This window comes from Leptinotarsa decemlineata, unplaced genomic scaffold (genome assembly GCF_025532065.1).
Source record: "Leptinotarsa decemlineata unplaced genomic scaffold, Ldec_3_MD MMD2_tig00000251_RagTag_RagTag, whole genome shotgun sequence".
Taxonomy (NCBI): Eukaryota; Metazoa; Arthropoda; class Insecta; order Coleoptera; family Chrysomelidae; genus Leptinotarsa; species Leptinotarsa decemlineata.
In genome coordinates this window covers 3,366,475-3,385,713 of record NW_027412547.1, presented here as the reverse complement: position 1 = coordinate 3,385,713, position 19,239 = coordinate 3,366,475, and the positions used below count along the sequence as shown (strand labels likewise).

General features: G+C 34.8%; 2 protein-coding genes across 2 annotated transcripts; one reads left to right on the top strand and one right to left on the bottom strand.

The window, feature by feature from the left end:
• Positions 1 to 335: 335 nt before the first annotated feature.
• Positions 336 to 2,625, top strand: LOC111512788 (RNA-binding region-containing protein 3). The gene is made up of 2 exons (XM_023168946.2): positions 336 to 1,330; positions 2,010 to 2,625. Exons 1-2 carry the CDS (start codon positions 530 to 532, stop codon positions 2,556 to 2,558), a joined length of 1,350 nt encoding a protein of 449 aa, XP_023024714.2. The 5' UTR covers positions 336 to 529; the 3' UTR covers positions 2,559 to 2,625.
• Positions 2,626 to 7,394: 4,769 nt separating this feature from the next.
• Positions 7,395 to 18,629, bottom strand: LOC111512789 (uncharacterized). The gene is made up of 3 exons (XM_074173701.1): positions 18,544 to 18,629; positions 8,630 to 9,008; positions 7,395 to 7,620 (listed from the first exon to the last, which is right to left on the bottom strand). Exons 1-3 carry the CDS (start codon positions 18,553 to 18,555, stop codon positions 7,523 to 7,525), a joined length of 489 nt encoding a protein of 162 aa, XP_074029802.1. The 5' UTR covers positions 18,556 to 18,629; the 3' UTR covers positions 7,395 to 7,522.
• Positions 18,630 to 19,239: the final 610 nt, after the last annotated feature.

Here is a 19,239-nt window from a genome sequence, read left to right as displayed (position 1 = left end):
AACGATACCAACTACCAATGCGTTTTCAGTTGAAGTATTCATTGTCATTGGTGAACAAAATCAACATCGTATGCATTAGATATATTTCTTATATACTTGAATTACCGAATCATTTCAATGAAAGCGATGAAATTAAAAGTTTTGAATTGGAGTTACAATCTTCTTAATATCACGAATGCCGATCATGAAACGCCTAAAACATGTACAACCATTTTACACGAATATGGTCAATTTATTACTCAGTTATCTAAATACAAATTACAAAAATAAAAGATTGAGTGGCAACCCTGACTCTGATATTTCAAAAATAAAAATAAAGTGGCTATCCTGTCCTGATTTGTTTTGGAATTTTATTTTCATAACATTGTGCATTTTGCTCTTCTTCCTAATGTAAATTTAGTAGAGGTATCTTCATATTTGATTAAAAATTTTTCATAACAGAATAGTATGTAATAACAAACATAAAAATTTTACAAACCTTTATTTCTGGTGGTCAATAACAGATTAACTGGAGACTAGTCAAGAAATCATGGTTTGCAAAGATACCTTGAAAATAAAAAATTTACCCAAGGAATTATCTGACGCCCAGAAAGAAGATTTTGCCCGTCATTTTGGAGCAAGCAGTATAAAAGTAATAACTTCAAGAGTTAAGGAAAAGTCAGTAGTGTATGCCAAGTTTGACTCCGAGGAATTGGCAAAAAATGTTCTCTTTAGGCTTCATCAAATAAATGTACTTAATTGTCGATTGTGCATAGAGTATGCTGAAAATGATATATTACAGGGTAAGCCTAAGTGTAAAAAGATCGATGAAAGTGATATAAGTAATAAGAAATCATTCAAAACATTCATCAACAAATTAACATCTTTCAATGAATCTGTTGGATTTCACCAGCCACCTCCCTCTCATCTCAAATACTTGTACCCAAAACCAAATAGAGCAACAATCAATAATATTGCTCATGCTCTAGCTACCGTACCTAGATTTTACACTCAAGTCCTACATTTAATGAACCGAATGAATCTGCCACCCCCTTTTGCTGTTGAACAACCACCTGTTAGGACTATAACACCATCACAGCATCCTGTAATGAAACAGTCTCTGAAATCATCTAGTTTACCCGAAGAAGATAAAAAACCAGAGAGCAGTTCAGAATCCGAGTTAGAAAGTGATGATGGAGATTACTTCAGGAACAGAGAATTTACTCCATTAAAAAGAAAAACTTCACAGAAAAAAGTTGTTAAGAGACCTAAGTTTATTAAGCCTCCTGTGGCACAACTTTCAAATGCCGCTGCCAAACCCACTGAAAAAACTGAAAATGTATTTGAAAAGGTATGTACTAATTTGAATTCTAATAGTACAAATTATACAGGTGTCTTATCAAGGTTTGAACCAGGTAAAATTGTTTTAAGGTAATTTGGCTGGGAGTCAGCCACCTGAGTGATTTTCAAAGTGAAATAAATATAAAAGAACTATAACTTTTTACCCAAGGCATCAGGACCTTTAGAAGCGTTCAAATTAATTTATCAATTCTATGTACAGCTGGCTTGAAATTCTAAAAGTTGTATAGAAAAAATTGAAACTTTTTCAATCAAATTAAGTATCTTTAAAATTACCACATGTCTACGATCTAGGTCCTTTGTGACAACAAATGATGAGCGCTTAACGAATTCTGTTTCAAAATGCCCCATTTCAATGTTTATTTTCTAATGATTACGATCTAAGACCCTTCACAACAAATTGATGAGAATTGGTCAAATTTTTGTTTTCAAAATGCTCCATTTCAATATTTTCTAGTAATATTCGCAAATTATGCCTGAAGATCCATATATTATAGAATAATGAGGCAGTTGAGTGCTTTCTCTCTCTCTCTCATGTACACTTTTCCAGGTGAAGAATCTACGATAACAAAACGCGCTGCCAAAACATATACTAAGCGCTCTAAACTGTTCTTGATGTAGAATTCTCTGATTTTGATTTTGACTATATTACTATCTTGCATTTTTTCCAGGTGAATGTACAAGTTCCTAAGAAAATAGAAGTTAAAGTTGCCCCAGACTCATTAGAACAAAGGCCTGTACAAGAACCTGAGAAAACTGGTTCTTTTGGAATATTGTTGCCTCTGGTAAAACCTCCAACCTCTGAAAAAACAGAATCGTCACCAACTTCTACAAAACAAATAGAAAACGAGATTACTGCGATAACAGCGGAAGAATTGGCTGCCAACCAAATTTCTCATAAAGATCTTGGAGTTTTACCTGTTTTCAAAAACTACCATCCAGGGGCACCAACATGCCGACTGTACATAAAAAATTGTGCAAAATCGGTGGTGGTGGGAGATCTTGAGTTTATTTATAACAGGTACAGAATTCATGATGGAAATACTACAAGTCAATTTGATATCAGGCTTATGCAAGAAGGCAGGATGAAGGGCCAAGCTTTTGTCACTTTGGATAGTGTAGAACTGGCTCAGAAAGCTGTTAAAGAGACCAACGGATATATTCTGAAGGATAAGCCCTTAGTTGTTGTCTTCGCTAGATCTGCTACACAAAAAAAATAAATTCTACATACATACAAACAAAATATTTATTGAATGTTCTTCCAAAATATAGATATATAAATTTTTATTCTTTCAGTAGGAAATCCTAGTCATTACAATATAATATATTCAACTTTTGATGCTTTATGAAGCTCAGATCAGATCTTTGGAATATTGTTCCCGTGTATGTGGTATACCACATGATTGGATAGTATCATATTTGACAAATCGTTCTCAAGTGACAGTAAGAAATAATAGCAAATCTGACTGTAAGAGTGCTGAGTTAGGAGTGCCCCAGGGGTCTATATTGGGACCAACTCTTTTTATAATATTTTCAAATGACATCTACGATACCTGTACCACACCAAATAGAATGATACTTTATGCTGATGACACAAATATACTCTTAGCCCATAAAACCTTGGGAAGTCTGGTAAACTTGGGTAATTATGCATGTGAAGAATTCAGTAAATACTGTAGCGACAATGACCTTGTCTGCAATATGAAGAAAACTATGTTTATCAATTTTTTACCTAAGAACGGTACTTCGAATCCAGATCTATTGAACAACATCAATATGTGTGGTGAAACTCTGGAATACTGCCAGGTAGCTAGATTTTTAGGAATACTCCTGGATCAAAAGCTAACATGGGAGGCACATATCGACAGTTTATGTGTAAAGGTTGGCAGTGCAAACTATGCAATTCGGAATCTGCGAGACACTGTCTCTACAGAAGTTATAAAACTCATTTATCATGGACTGGTACAATCAAGAATACAGTATGGATTGATCTTTTGGGGTAACTCTGCATATACTGACCTCATTTTTAAGATTCAGAAAAGAGTCATTCGCTGTATGGACAAGTTTCGTCCACTGGATTCTTGTAAACCACTGTTTGAAAAATTCAACATCCTACCATTGCCGTGCTTATACATATTACAGCTAGTGTTATTTATCTATGATAATAAACACCTATATCCAAAAAACTCTGATATACATAATTACGCTACTCGGGGTGAACATACTTTATACCACCCCTACTCTCGCTTGAGTGTGAGTCAAAATTCCCCAAAATACTTGGATATCAAATGTTTCAATAAAATAACAACTTTTATAGGGATCAATAAAAGTAGAACTGTAATGAGGAATGAACTATTTGATTTCTTGTTGGATAACTGCTTCTAAAGTATGGATGAATTTCTTGCTTTTAGTGCTTAGATAAATGACTTAGTTCATTTTATACATGTAGTCTTCTCTTTTAAGTTTGTTCCAGATCAAACATTTTTGTTTTGCTTTTAGCGTTTTACTTTTGACTAGTCCAATAAGTTTTCTCACGTATTTAGTCTTGTAATTATGTATGTGTGAAAATTTTAGTGATGAATAAAACTATTTCTATTTCTATGGAGCTCCGCTTCCAAACGTACTCTGAAGCTGCTGGATTCCATCCAGAAAGGAGCTATCCACCTGATTGGCTATAACACTTGTTACTGTAGACCAACTTAGTAACACCGGGATAGGAGACATTTCAAGTATACCAATGAAATACAGTTTACTTGAGAACTTTAATAGGGGGTTGCATCCCTAATATTGAAACGAATGAGTAAAAATAGTGAATAATTAATATTGGATTCAAATTGCGAAAAATGAGAATTGAAACTTCCTATGTTTTAATACCACTTGTATTTGTAACTAACGTTACTGCAATTTCGTCCTACAAGGACATTTCCTAACGAAAACACTATTGTAACTAATGAGCTAAGAAGGACAGCCTTGTGCATTTGTTCAGCCAAGATATCCGCCTTTGTGCGATAAGCTGGCATGATGCCGAGATTTCGAGAGTGTGGGGCATAATCATATCTCCAATAATCGGAATAACCATCTCAACAGAGTAGTCTCGATAGAGCCTACAGATGATATTCTCTGCACATTTGTCTATTCTGAATATCATACCAAAAAATACTCTTCCATCACGGTAGCCTGGTGGTTCGAACCGCAAGGCCGGACGATCGATTTTCGCTTCCTATCGTCCAACCCGTGTTAGAAATCACACGTTAAAAGGAAAGACCTCGTTAATCCGTAGCTCGCACAAGTTTCGACTTTTAAGAGTGGTCGTTTGTAGGGAAGCGACAGCTGGTTAACGGAAAAACTGATTTTAACTTTTTAGCCACCCTTAAAGATTAATGGAGATACTTTTCTCCAGAAGCATAAAGTTTCAAGTCTTTCCAATTAATCAAATGTCTGATCTTTTGCCTCTGGTTTCCTGATGTCTTGCGGTTAGATACACGAGTATTCCTGAAAGCAACCGATAATGATAAAGATAATATTAGGAAAAGAAGGGGTCTGAGGGAATTCCCCTGAACCCTTTCTGAACGTGACCCTCTATGTTGTATCAGTTGTTCAAGGCAACTGAATATTTGTTCAGGTAACGTAAGACTTCTGAGTAAATGCACGAGTAACTCATGCTTTGTATAAAAAAACTTGCGGTTATCATATTATATGCCGGTGGATTAAAGAGCACCACAGGAGTAAAGGTAATCGCATTGCCGATGCCGACTCTTTAGCCAAGGAAGCGGCTGGACTAAGAATTTTAGGACCCAGTGGCACCTACAGCCTGATGACTTAGACAACTGCGACACTTATGCTCAATCCCTGAAGAGATGGGACCCTGGAAGCTGGCGCCGAAAAAATATCTGGCGATGACTAGGAAAACTCTACGCTTAACAGTAGAATTTCTGACTGGTCACTGTCAACTAAGGAAATATCTCCACAATATGGGGCTAGTGGACACACCTCTATGCAGGATGTGTGAACAGGAAGATGAAACTGTCAGGCATGTCCTATGCGAAAGTCCGGAGTTATCGTCAATAAGAGAGTGTGTGTTCGGCGAGTCTTGGCCTACACCTGCCGATAAAAAGGAGATGTCTCCCAGAGATCTGTCCACCTTCCTGGAAAGAACAGGATGGACGATGACCTAGGAGGGCAACTTCTCGGGAGGATGTACAGTGGGTCACATGTAGCCTACACTCACCCTCCTTACTATATAAATACATACAACACCTTGACGGGTGTTTCGATCACCAAGTAATTATCTTGGTGATTCTCTACAGATACAGACATACAGATATGTAGGTGAACAACTTATAGGCACAAATTCAAACATGTTGTAGGTGTGTAATTCTTTGAAACAGACTAATCTTCATTTTTGATTAGAACTGCCCGCCCCTGGATAAATCAAACAGGAATCTACTGGCCAAGAATTGTGAGTTCAAGCCAGGTGGTAGTGGATAATGGGGAATGTTCCTCCTGACGAAAATCAAGTAGTTTTCATAAAAGAGCTCTAAAACAACGCATTTTAAACTTATCATTTCAATCTTTTTCTTTAAAAAATTATTTAAATACTTAAAAAAGAGGAATGAAATAATGCATTCAACATTTAAAGGGATTCGTTTCTATTTCACCATTTGGCAACATCGTTTATAGCTAATAAAAGACAATGAATCTGTTACCTGTATGAGACAAACAAAGATGACATATTTCAGAGGCGTGCTGTTCTGTTTACTTATGTTCCGAGTTCCGAGACATATGACATTTTGTGCACCTAACCTAAATAAATAACAAAACAACTGTTGTTTATGTGGCTTGTGGAGGTGGTATTGAACTATAATTTATATTTTGTCTTGATTGTTGATTTATAAAGATACTTTTCCTTTTTTAAAGTAGAATATCTAGGTACGTATAAATTATTTCAACTTGATATAGGCGCTGTTGCCAATATGCGAATTAGAAATAAATCCCTTTAAAAATTAAAACCCAACATTTGAAACATCAATTTGAATACTTTTCGAAGTGAATTTGAATAACTCATCAATTTAACTCAGCTTTATTTTGTTCAAACTTGCATTTGCTGTAATAACCCAAATTGAGGAACATTCCCCATTGGTAGTTTCGTTCACCAGTAAGCATTTAGCCCATCCGGACCGGAGCAGCGAAGTTCTTAAAGGCCAAAAGGGCTTTTCCAATTGTTTGAGTGGTTATTGATGCCAGAGTTTGTGATATTTTTGTAATGGATGCTATTTCGTTTTTTGAACTAATGAAAAATTACCCATGCTTTGTTCATGGTTGTTTCCACCGTGATTCAATATCATCACTTTTCAGTTGAATTTGAAGTCTTTTCATTCGCGTAAAATACTTACTTCAACATCATTCCCAAGCGTTCAACTCAATCATTGAACTAACTGACAGTTTGTTTCAAAATACATAGTTTCTAACGAAAAATATGAACTCGGAAAGTGGAAGCAAGTCTGAATCACCAGAAATTTGTGATGTGGCGAGGACATTTATATTTTCTGAAGATTCGTCCCTTAATAATGAAATGAGTGTAGTTCCAAACTAGCCGTAAGTATATCACACTAATTTGTGAAAAGCTTCATAGAGAGTAGTTGAACTGATGATCGTCCGTTCAAAACATACGGTTTTTTGGTTTTTCAATCACACTATTTTTGAACTATTTGAAATTTATCGAAATAACAGAAACAGAGAATAATTTTGAAGGTTTTTTCTGGTTGCTTCTAGTTATCAAATTCAATGATTCAACTCTCATTCGTATTCATCCTCCATAAATGAATTTAGTTTTGAAATAATCTCAATATGAGTCATAGAGAAGTATTGTTTTCTATTTATTGACCGCTGAATAATCACATAGCCAATGCCTTCATGTTCAGTTTTACTGAACTAAACGGTTTTATCTACATTTGAATGTTAACTAGCTCAAGCTGGCAATTTATCGTATTTTTTTTTCTGAAAATTATTGTCACGCCAAATTACTATTTTCAAAATATTATTTATTAAAAGTCAACTTGAATTTTTTAGTTTTATTTCATTCATTGATGACATGATTAAATAAATAGAGAAAAATGACTGTGAAAATATAAATGGTTCAAAGGATCATACGAAATTAAGGCTCGCACTTATTTCAATGAAATTTCTACTTTCCCCAAGCAGCGACATTTTCGTTCCAACCATTTCCATTCCAACCCAAACTGTTTCTGTTCCAGCCTAGTCCATTTTCAAGTCCGAAGCCACCTTGAAAATAATTGATTGAGTTTTGTGTGAATGAAGTTATGTGTAAAGATATCATCAACCGAAAGAATAGTTGAAAAAGTATACAGAAAGCTAAAATTTGAAAAACATCAGATGAAAATATACATTCTGCAAGTATTTAAAACCTACTGGTTTTTATTATACTTTTTGCGAAAGTATAACATATGCACTTTATGCAGATTATACAGTGCATTTCTTTAATGTTCCCCCCCTTTTATTTTTTGAACAGGTCAACTAAAATGAATACTTTATTTTTAAGTGAAATTGACAGATGAAACTTTCAAGATGGCGACTGGGCGTCATTTGGGAAAAAATTAAATGGAAAGGGGGGTCTTGTGACAGACACATCATTTTGAAGCTCCTGACAAATACTTCACAACCCTAGAATATGAAGTCAATAACTTCACCTACTAGATACTAAATAGCGGAACATTTATTAACTTCCTGAAGACAAACACATTATTATCCATATTTCTGGAAATATTCCTTTTTTACTGCCATGTGGCAATTCCAACAACCCGATAAGGTTTGTTAAGTTATTTTTTGTTCATAAAAACGACAAAAATGTCAGTACGATAATGAACATCATTGTTCAGTTAGAATATTCTCATTTAATTTTCGGTTTTACTAGTAGAAAGGTACCACGTCAACAACTTCTAAAATGGTCAGCAAGTGCAAATAATTTGTCTACTTATTCCGTCGCGAATGTTTGTGAGGTGTCTCTTTCTACTGTGTGGATACTTTTGAAAAGGAATAGGTATCATCCATACAAAATTAAAATGGTTCACCAATTAACTGAAGATGACCCTGATTGAAGAACAGAATTCTACGAAATCATGACGGAAACCATTGCAATTCATATTAGATTTATATCAATAAATTCATCGATTTTAAGAAAAGATAAATCGATAAATGCCAAAAATAACTCATTCGTTTCTTTCGTTCGAATATTTCATTCAAAAACGGGTTTTTCTAATGTTTAAAACTTTACCATATCCGACATTGGCAACTCCTAAAGAAGCCACTTTGGTTAAAACTGGGGCAGCTACTCTAGTTACTACGGGGGCGGCTACAGCTACAGGGGCAGCAACTTTTGACACAACAGCTGTAGGATTCAAGCTGATACTATTACTATTCTGCCATGATACAGCACTGTGTGATGCTACGGCTACAGGAGTAGCTACTTGGGCTACAGGAGCAGCTACGTGAGTAACTTGAGCTACAGGAGCAGCAATATGAGTTACTTGAGCTACAGGAGCAGCAACAGCTACATGTCCGATATCTCCTAAACCAATTCCAACATTTCCAAGTCCAATTCCAGATGTAATAACTCCGGCTTTAACAGAGCATCCAAGAATGGCTATTAAAAACTGTAAAATAATAAATTACGTGAATTATTTTTTGTCAATGAATATACGCATCTTTCCATAATGTTATGAAGGAATCGAATGTACAAGACAAATCTCGAGACAGGTTAATGCAGTTAAGCTGCTGGGAAATAATTCCATGAAAATCAAAAGATAAATAGATAAGCACTATTCTGATCATTCCTATTATGACTTCATTTTAAGAGCCACCGGTAGACAGCTGTTTCAGCCTGTTGGGCATCGTCAATATCGAGCAGGCGGTCCTCGATTGAAGACAAAATGTGACGACGTTAACCATCTTGATTTTATTCAGGTTGAAGCCTGGCCTCCTTCCCCTTTTAACTGAAGTTTGTCAGAGAGACAAATGGGTCACAACTGATGTTTGATGGTGGCATGAAAGCCCTTAGACATCCATACCGCCCTTCGCGTTTTACCCCTACCTGGCTGGGGTGAGATAGATGAAGATATTATTCATCTGTTAACGGAGGACATAGGGGCCTCATACGACAGAGTGTCGGGGCCTTCTATATCGGGAGGGGTCGTCTACAGCGTAATCTATAGCTTCCCTGACTAAAGGATTTTCGTGAGTTTCAGCATAATCTAAAACTCGCCGATTCCTCAACTGAATGGACTGCTAAATGGAAGGCAGCTTCAAATCTCTGCGGATGGCTTCATTCCGCACGAACCACGGAGCATTCACAATCATCCGTAAAATTTTATTTTGTAAAGTCTCCAAGATGGAGATGTTAGTCGGAGCCGCTTGTCCCCAAACGCCTGAAGCATACATGATGACAGACTTGAACATCATGTTATAGATCGTGATTTTGTTCTTTAGGCTCAGCTTAGATCTTCTATTGATCAAAGGGTACAGGCTCGCCACCCGACCCTGGATCTTTGCCTTCACGCTTAACAGGTGCGGGTTCCAGGTGAGCCTACGGTCTATAATAAGACCTAGGTACTTGACCCGCGTTTGCCAATCAATCTCCCTTCCAGAGATTCTCACTTTCATGGCCGGAGAAGCTATCGTTCTTTCCATGGTTATTGCCTGAGTTTTAACAAAAAAAAAAAAAAAAATGTGAATAACCAAGAAAAGTACTTAATAAAAATAACTGCGTAAACGCAAACGAGGCATAAGTGGAACCACCTATTGGTGTGACATCCAAGTCAACTTGCTAAGTTTTTATGTCAGTCTTCAATCGAGGACCGCCTGCCCGGTACTGATGATGACCAACAGGCTTAAACAGCTGTCTACCGGTGGCTCTTAAATTGAAATCAATATGGAAATGATCAGAATAATGCTTATCTATTTATCTATTTGCTAAGAATCGTTCGTTCAAAGGTGTAATTTTCGACTTTTGAAGGTTGTGGTTCATATGAAAACACCTCACTTAGTTATAATTTTGAAAAGTACGAATGAACACCGGAGGGACCTATCAAATTAGAATTTTTTTTAATATTTGTAATTATTAACAAATATATTCGATACAGGAAAATACAAATGCATAGTTTTTCGAGTTGTTACAATAATTAAAAAAATAATCGAAAAAATTAATAAACTGCACTTTTTTGTAAACATCCAGTCATTGGTCATTGTCGATACTCACGAAGATTTTTAACACATACATTTCCAAAGCTGATTTATGAAAAAAAATCAGAATCTTTGCCAAAAATTTGTTTGAAGGTGATTGACAATGTTTCGTGATGAATTTCACTAGTTCGGACTTCCATTGTCTATTATATAAAATGATTTGAAATCCCTGAAACAAGTAAAAAAGAATAATTAAAAAAAAGAGAATAGTTGAAAATAACAATTATATTAAGCAACAATAAACCTGAAATGAAATGATAGTAAAATAACCTACAAGTAAAAATATAATATTTGAATAAATAAAAATTAAAGGAATGCAAAAAAGAAAATAATAAAAATAAAAAAGTGTAGAGATTCCAGGTCACGTTAGTTCACGACGTTTCGATTGTTGGTATCTACAATCGTCTTCGGGTGATGACGTCATCACCCGAAGACGATTGTAGATACCAACAATCGACTTGGAATCTCTACACTTTTTTATTTTTATTATTTTCTTTTTTGCATTCCTTTAATTTTTATTTATTCAATTATTATATTTTTACTTGTAGGTTATTTTACTATCATTTCATTTCAGGTTTATTGTTGCTTAATATAATTGTTATTTTCAACTATTCTCTTTTTTTTAATTATTCTTTTTTACTTGTTTCAGGGATTTCAAATCATTTTATCTAATAGACAATGGAAGTCCGAACTAGTGAAATTCTTTGCCAAAAAGTTTCGTTTATACCACACCGTAGATGGAACAAAATAAGTGAAAAAATGTTTTATGTCAGATGGTTTTATAAAAAAAAAAAGAATTCGGGAGGTCCTAGGGAGCAGTCATCACACCACTATACTTAGCAATCTACGGTATTGATCAGATTTGGGTAAATATGTAAATATTACGCCCAACGATATATCTACGACCACGTAAAACTTGTCGCCCACTTTTCCGGCACAGCACGGCCCTTCCCGCCAAAATACGGATAGGATTGGAACAATGAAAATGAATGGACAACCTCCCACTAGCTCGGCCCGGCACAGCCAAGAGCGTTCGCCGCCGGAAAGGATTTCAGCTTTCAGATCCGGCCCGGAAAATAACGGTATAGTCTATCCATTCCCAATTGGAACGGCAATAAAAATAAGAGCACTACGAGGGGTGTTCATAATCACTGCCCGGCAAATGAGAAATGTTATACTACCAGTGCCTTTATGTTCAAAGCGTCCCTTGTACAGTCATAAACATTTCTGGCCTGTGGCTCCTAGTCGCCCAGATAGTTAGTAAACGTGCTATCAGATGTAGTTGAGGAATAAAGGCTCGGCTAGCTGGACTGACTGAATACTAATTATTTGTCCGTTTCACAATATTTCTTTATCAGTGCCGTGTGTTCGTGGGGTTATGTGAGGTAGTGAGCGGTTTTGCAAACCGATTTTTGAAAACTTTTTCTAGAGATCAATTACCCTAACACCAAACTGATATTTTTGCACTCGACGCGCGTGTCGCTAACAAGGTTATTAGCATCTTCAGGAGAAGCAAATAGATAGTGAATGTAAAGATAAGGATTAGCTGTTTATATACCTAAGTTTTTTGGTCCGATGTGGACTTTGTTTGTTAAATGATGATTATCCTAATTGATTTTTCGGTAATTAACTAGTGGAACCACTACCTGCAAATTAATTTGTCAACAATAAATCAAAAAGCGGGCATTTGATTCATTTGTCGTACTTCCAAGGACTTCTCTAATATTGAATGTATAAAAATGCTGTATTTTACCCTGGTAAGATCAGTCTTAGATTATTGCAGTTCCATTTGGTCACCCACCTATGAAAGTCCTGCACTTAACATTGAACGGGTACGAAACAAATTTCTTAAATTTTTGGCGTTCAAGTTAAAAATGCCCTGAAGGACCATTCATTAGACGATATTCGTAGAGTTGCAGATATAATGAAGCTAAGTATTAAAACTCTTATTCCAATTAATAAATTATCTTATTAACTGCCCTACATTGCTAGCACAAATTGGCTTACATGTTCTTTCTAGAAGTACAAGGAATACAGAAACATTTGCAATAGATTTTCATCGTTGCAACTATGGTAAACATTCTCCCCTGTCTAGAGTTGCTATTGGTGGTAATACACTCGATCTGGACTTATTTTCATTGAACGAAACAAAATTTAAGTTTGCATTACGCTCGCTCAGAAATAAATTATAAATGGTAATAAATATAAACATAAACATTTTCAATTATTGAATTTTCCATATCTTAATCAGTCATTTATTTAATTGATATTTCAATTCAGTAAATTTATTTTCTTACTGTTATTCTTTATCAATAAATTAGTTTTATTTTCTGATTGATTCGGTCGTTACTTGATGAAGATCCATAGTAATTTCACAAACTACACCTAAACGATTTGATCTCCACAAACTTTATTGAAAAAATATATCACAACATGTTCCGCTAAACATTAGCTTTTTCAAGTGATTAATTGTAGTTTGTGAAAATAGTTTTACTTTTAGCAAGTAAGTTAGATGTAATTATTTGTTGTCTTCATATAATTTATTGTGAAATCTCTTAAACTTAATTGGGTGTCACCCTTTGATGAATAAATAAATAAATGAATAAATAAATAAATTTCATCAGGTAACTTATTGAAACTATTTAGACCTTTGAAGAACAATCAATTCATTCCACTGTAATAGTTTGTTCGGGATATATAAAATGTATTACATGTTCTTGTGTTATATGAATTAATTTCACTATTTCGAACTGAATATCTGCTAAGATAGGCTGGTTGTATCCCACTCGTAATTTTGAGAATAAAAATCATACTCAAATAATAGTCTTTTATGTACCTTCTGCCACTGTAGAGTATTCAACATAGATTCAATAGGGGTATACTGGTTGCATCTCAAAATGATTCTCATACCTCGATTTTGTAGTTTCTGCAACTATCCCATTTGATTTTGGTTGAATAGATACATCAGTGTGGCACAGTAGTCAAAGTGTGGTCTTATTATGCAGTTGTAACATGTTAGTCTAGCAAAGGTTGATGAAGATTTTGAAATTCTAGAGAAAAAATACATTTTCTTACATATCTTTCTAATGGTATATTCAGCATGCTTATTCAAATTTAATTGATGGTCTATAATGAATCCTAGGTACTTAATTTCATTTACAATTGTGAGTTGATTATTGAATATACTGATATCAATGTTGTTAGTATCGATCTTTCTTTGATTCGAATTTGTTGTAACAATCATTGCCTTAGATTTATTGATATTCAATTTGAGTTTATTCACTTGTAGATATAATTCAATGTTCTTTAAAGATATATTGATATTTTGTACAGCTTCTTTTAAATCACAGTTTTTTGTATATACAAGGGTATCATCAGCAAATAAATTAATATGGTGTGAACCAAGTACATAGTTTGTTTGAAGGTGATTGACAATGCTTCATGATGAATTTCACTAGTTCGGACTTCCATTGTCTACTATAAAAAATGATTTGAAATCCCTGAAACAACTAAAAAATCATTTTATATAGTGGACAATGGAAGTCCGAACAAGTGAAGTACATAGTTGATATCATTTATATAAATAATGAATAGCAGTGGTCCCAAAACAGCCTTGTGGTAGACCTATGTCATTTATAATTTGATCTGACATTACATCACACATTTTAGTCCTTTGACTTCTTTGCTCAAGATAACTATCTGACCAGTTTAAAGCTTTTCCATTTACACCATAATACTTCAGTCAATTGATTAAAGTTTTCCTATTGATTGTTTCAAAGGCACGCTTGAAATCTAGAAATATAGCAACAACATATTCTTTCCTATCAATACTTTTTTTCCACTCTGTAACTGTTAGTTGTAATCGCTCATGCTGTTTCGCATGAGCGATTCTTACGAAAACCATTTTCGATGAATAAATTTTCATTGAAGTATGTAACTAGTTGTTAATATACTGCCAATTCCAGTACTTTTTCAAACGTTGAAAGACTGTTAATTGGACGAAAATTACTTGCATCACTTGTATTATTTATTTTCTGAATTGGAGTCACTGTACTAACTTCGTACTGGTTTGGAAACAGTCCCGTGTACAGGGAAGTATTTACAAAGTTCAATATCATATGCCCAGACACATCGAAAGTTTCTTTTAAGAATTTACTGTTGATAATTTCACTTTTATTTATTTTATCAAGAGAAAAAATTATTTTATGTAAAGTTATCATGTTTATTTTCTTGAATTGAATCAACAGTTTTTTTTTTATTGTTAGTACTAACTGAAAAAACGGTGAAGCAATAGCACTATCGCTATCTATGTGTTAGGTTCCAGATTTTTCGGCCCATGTAGTAAATACATTGAGAAAATATTTCCAGGAGAAAATCATGTGCCGACAGTTTTTATCACAGATATCTAGGGGCGGTACAACGGGGATCACAAGGGTCACTACCCCCCTTAACACATTGCGTGCCAAGCCCTAATCGGAAGACTTACCCCGGGGGCACACTATTATTTTGCAGTAATTTATGTATTCAATAACAAAATACAATTTTTACCAACAAATTAATGTTTTTGTTTCATTTTCAGTAGGTTCCCCTACTTTTTTTGATGACTCTCATTTATGAAAGACGTGGCTCTGTAGAAAAAAAAATGTAGGTTTTGCGCTTGTGGCCACGTCTTTCAAATATGAAAGACACTTTTTCTCCATGATTCCTTTTTGTTGCAAGTCCTCAGTTTGAAAACTAAACATACCTACTTAGTTAGAGACAATGTCTAAACGTCGTCGAACCTTGACTCAAAAGGAGTTGGAAGAAATAGCAGCTGAAATAAATATTGATAATGAGAGTGACTTTGATTCTGATGATTTTTTGAGAGATCCGGATTTTTTTCTGGACACCGCATCTCCACAATTTAGATTCGATCCATTTGATGAAGAGGATGACGAAGAATCATCGGACATTGAAGAAGCCCTACAAGATTTGGCCATGGAAGAGGCTCTGAATGAAGATAATGACCAAATTGAAGAAGATAACGGGCTGCCATCATCTTCCTGTGATTGTAGCGAATATGTGGGACGCCATAAGAACTTTGAGTTTACTGGTATCAGTGGACCGCAACAAGAACTATTTCCTGAAATAACTCTGCTTGAAACATTCCTTCTGCTCGTAGGTGATGAAGTCATACACCTTATTGTTACAGAAACCAACAGATTTGCAGCACAAACTATAGCATCGAAGGGAGTGACAAAATATTCCCGCATAAAAAATGGGCATCTACCAATCCAGAAGAAATCAAAAAGTTTTTGGGATTGACAATGTGTATGGGATTAGTTCGACTGGGTGCACTACCAGATTATTGGGTGACTAAGGGAATTTATCGTCAAGACATTCCTAAAACTACTATGCCACTTAACAGATATCAGTTGTTACTAACTCTAACGCATTTCAACGACAACGAAACAATGCAAAACGTTGAACCTGATGAAGATATCGTTATAGATGAAACTTTGATACCATGGAGAGGCCGCCTGATATTCAGGCAGGATATCCCAAACAAGGCTCATAAGTATGGAATCAAGCTGTTTAAACTTTGTTCGACTGATGGGTTACACATGGGCACTTGAAGTCTATGCTGGGAAATCAGTGAATGGGCAACGTGAAATTGGATTAGCATCAAATGTTTGTTTGAAATTATGCCAGCAACTGCTCTATCGAGGAAGGACACTATACGTTGATAATTTTCACACAAGCTATGAGTTGGCCAAAACTATGCTCGAGAAGTTAACACATGTTGTTGGAACCGTAAGAGCTAACAAAAAAATATGCCAAAAGAAGTTCTTCACGCAAAACTAAAAAGAGGGGAGATGGTATCTCGCGAAGATGAAAACGGAATTGTTATTTTGAAATGAAGAGACACGCGAGATGTGAGGTTGCTCTCTACAAAGCATGCTCCAATTATGGTACCAACCAACAGAATTGCTGAAAATGATCTGCCTATAGCTGGTACCTCCAGAACCCCTAACGTTCAACCTTCTACTAGTGGAAGAGATTCCCCTTTACCAACTGAGAGACAGGAATCTGAGGACTCCCAAGATAGCGACAATAGACCATTGGTTACACTCAGGAAAAGGAAATCTCGAAAAGCAAAGGAAAAGCCAATGGCAATTTTGGCATACAACAAATCTGGTATTGATTTGTCTGAGCAGATGGCCTCATACACCACTACTCTCTGAAAGGGTGTAAAATGGTATAGGAAGTTAGGAATGGAATTGCTTCTGGGAGTAGCAGTTGTAAATGCATGGGTCCTGTATAAACGGGTCACTAAGAAGAAAATTCAAATCCGTGCATTCAGGAATATTTTGGCAGCAAACCTACTTGGTCATGAGCAACACTCAGAAACGCCAAGGGTACCTACATCTACAACTACATATCACCATCTAGCTGTGAGAATTGGTGAAAACGAAAAAAAAATCCGTCGAAAGTGTTTAGTATGTTATTCAAAATTACAGAAGACATCAGGTCATATAGTTGCAAAAAATAAAGCAAAAATGATGCACAATTATTGCAAAGAGTGTCCCGAGCAACCATAAATGTGTTTATCGTGTTTCAATGAAAAACATTGATTTTTCTTATTTTTGTTCTATTATATATTATGTATCATTCTCTGGAATAGGAATGCTTGTTTATTTTTGTAATTATTCATTAAAAAATATTAAAAATTTTTCTTTACTTATGATGGTTAATCTGAGTCACTGTATATAATGTACTACAAAATCTTCATAATTCCAGTTTTCCTCAAACCAAGGTTCACAATACTTTCCCCAGAGGTCACGCAGAAGATTCCCTATTTGAAATGCACGGCAGCGTCTTTCAGTTTTGATATACACTGTCAGGAAATATGACCGACGAAGCCCCTGCAGAAATGTTGCTGTCTTTCATATATGAACGACGTGGCACGCAATGTGTTAAATCGTAAACCTCAAATTGAACAAAACTTAAGAAAAATACAATTTCCTAAAATTTGACGAATCATTGAATTTCTGCCTGAATGTTCTGAACAATAAAATCAGAAATTGGTATTCAATATTAATTTGAAAGCGTTACGTAACAGTGTTGCATAGTCAATGAGTGATAAAGTGTTTTTTTACTGAAATAACTACACTAATTCAAGGAATGGTGTGTTTGTTGAATAACTTCCCGACACCACAATGGGGAATGTTCCTCAATTTGGGTTATTACAGCAAATGCAAGTTTGAACAAAATAAAGTTGAGTTAATTCATGAGTTTTTCAAATTCACTTCGAGAAGTATTCAAATTGATGTTTCAAATGTTTTAATTTTCAAAGGGACTTGTTTCTAATTCACATATTGGCAACAGCGCCTATATCAGTTTGAAATAATTCATACGTACCTAGATATTCTACTTTAAAAAAGGAAAATTATCTTTATAAATCAACAATTAAGGCAAAATATAAATTAAAGTTCAATGCCACTTCCACAAGCCACATAAACAACAGTTGTTTTGTTATTTATTTATATAGAGGAAGATAGGTTAGGTGCACAAAATGTCATATGTCACAGATATTCTCGGAACTCGGAACATAAGTAAACAGAACAGCACGCCTCTGAAATATGTCATCTTTGTTTGTCTCATACAGATATCAGATTCATTGTCCTTTCTTAGCTATAACCGATGTTGCCAAATGGTGAATGTTGAATGCATTATTTCATTCCTCTTTTTTAAGTATTCAAATAATTTTTCAAAGATAAAGGTTGAAATGATAAGTTTAAAATGCGTTGTTTTAGAGCTCTTTTATGAAACTACTTGATTTTCATCAGGAGGAACATTCCCCATTCACATCCAACGTAAATCGACATATTGGCATTTCCATATTGAAGCCTATATTATGATTGAAAATTCTCAAATATTCAACCATTAATACAAGAAACTACTACTTACCAATCTGAACATACTTGAGCTTCACTTCAGACACCAAGAAAGAAACTGATGATGTTACATATAACATGAGTTACATTTATATACTGGCTAGATACATTCCCACTATTAATGTCTAACAGAATCACAGATTTTTCTGTCGAGTTTTGCTTTAACTGGAACAAGGAATACAGCAACCACTCAAAGATATTTTTAAATCATTTTCAATGTTAGTGGCTTTAGCATTATGTATCATTTCTTCTGCAGGTACTTGACACTGATTAGTTGAATTCATAATTGTAAATACGGGTAATTTCTATAAACATGCAATGGTTTTGGATTAGTATCATTCATTAGTATGTTTCAATGAAATATTGGCAATCTGAATAATTTCTTCAGTAATATTTTGCAAATGACTGCATATGAAGGCTTGCAAATGAAAATTACAGGGTTTCTTCCATTTGAACACATTTCTATTCAATGAAAAATGTATTTTAGGGTTGATATGCATAAAATAACGACGAACTTTATCAGGTGGAAGCTAATTGGAATTGAATATTTCCAGAGGAAAAAAAAGGAACTACTTAATCCTTGAAGTTTTTCCACATCTATGAGTTTGAGATATTGTGCAAGTTAACAGTTTTCTGTCTTTGTGATTTTTCCAATTCATTTTATCTTTTACCCTTATTTATAGACTTATGATGCACTGTTTGGAACTTT

Bases quoted from the DNA above. Each gene is read 5' to 3' on its own strand.
- LOC111512788 (XM_023168946.2), top strand. From the start codon at position 530: ATGGTTTGCAAAGATACCTTGAAAATAAAAAATTTACCCAAGGAATTA. The intron at 1,331-2,009 runs GTATGTACTAAT...CATTTTTTCCAG, and splicing joins CTGAAAATGTATTTGAAAAG to GTGAATGTACAAGTTCCTAA.
- LOC111512789 (XM_074173701.1), bottom strand. The intron at 7,621-8,629 runs GTAAAGTTTTAA...ATTATTTTCAAG, and splicing joins AGTTGCCAATGTCGGATATG to GTGGCTTCGGACTTGAAAAT.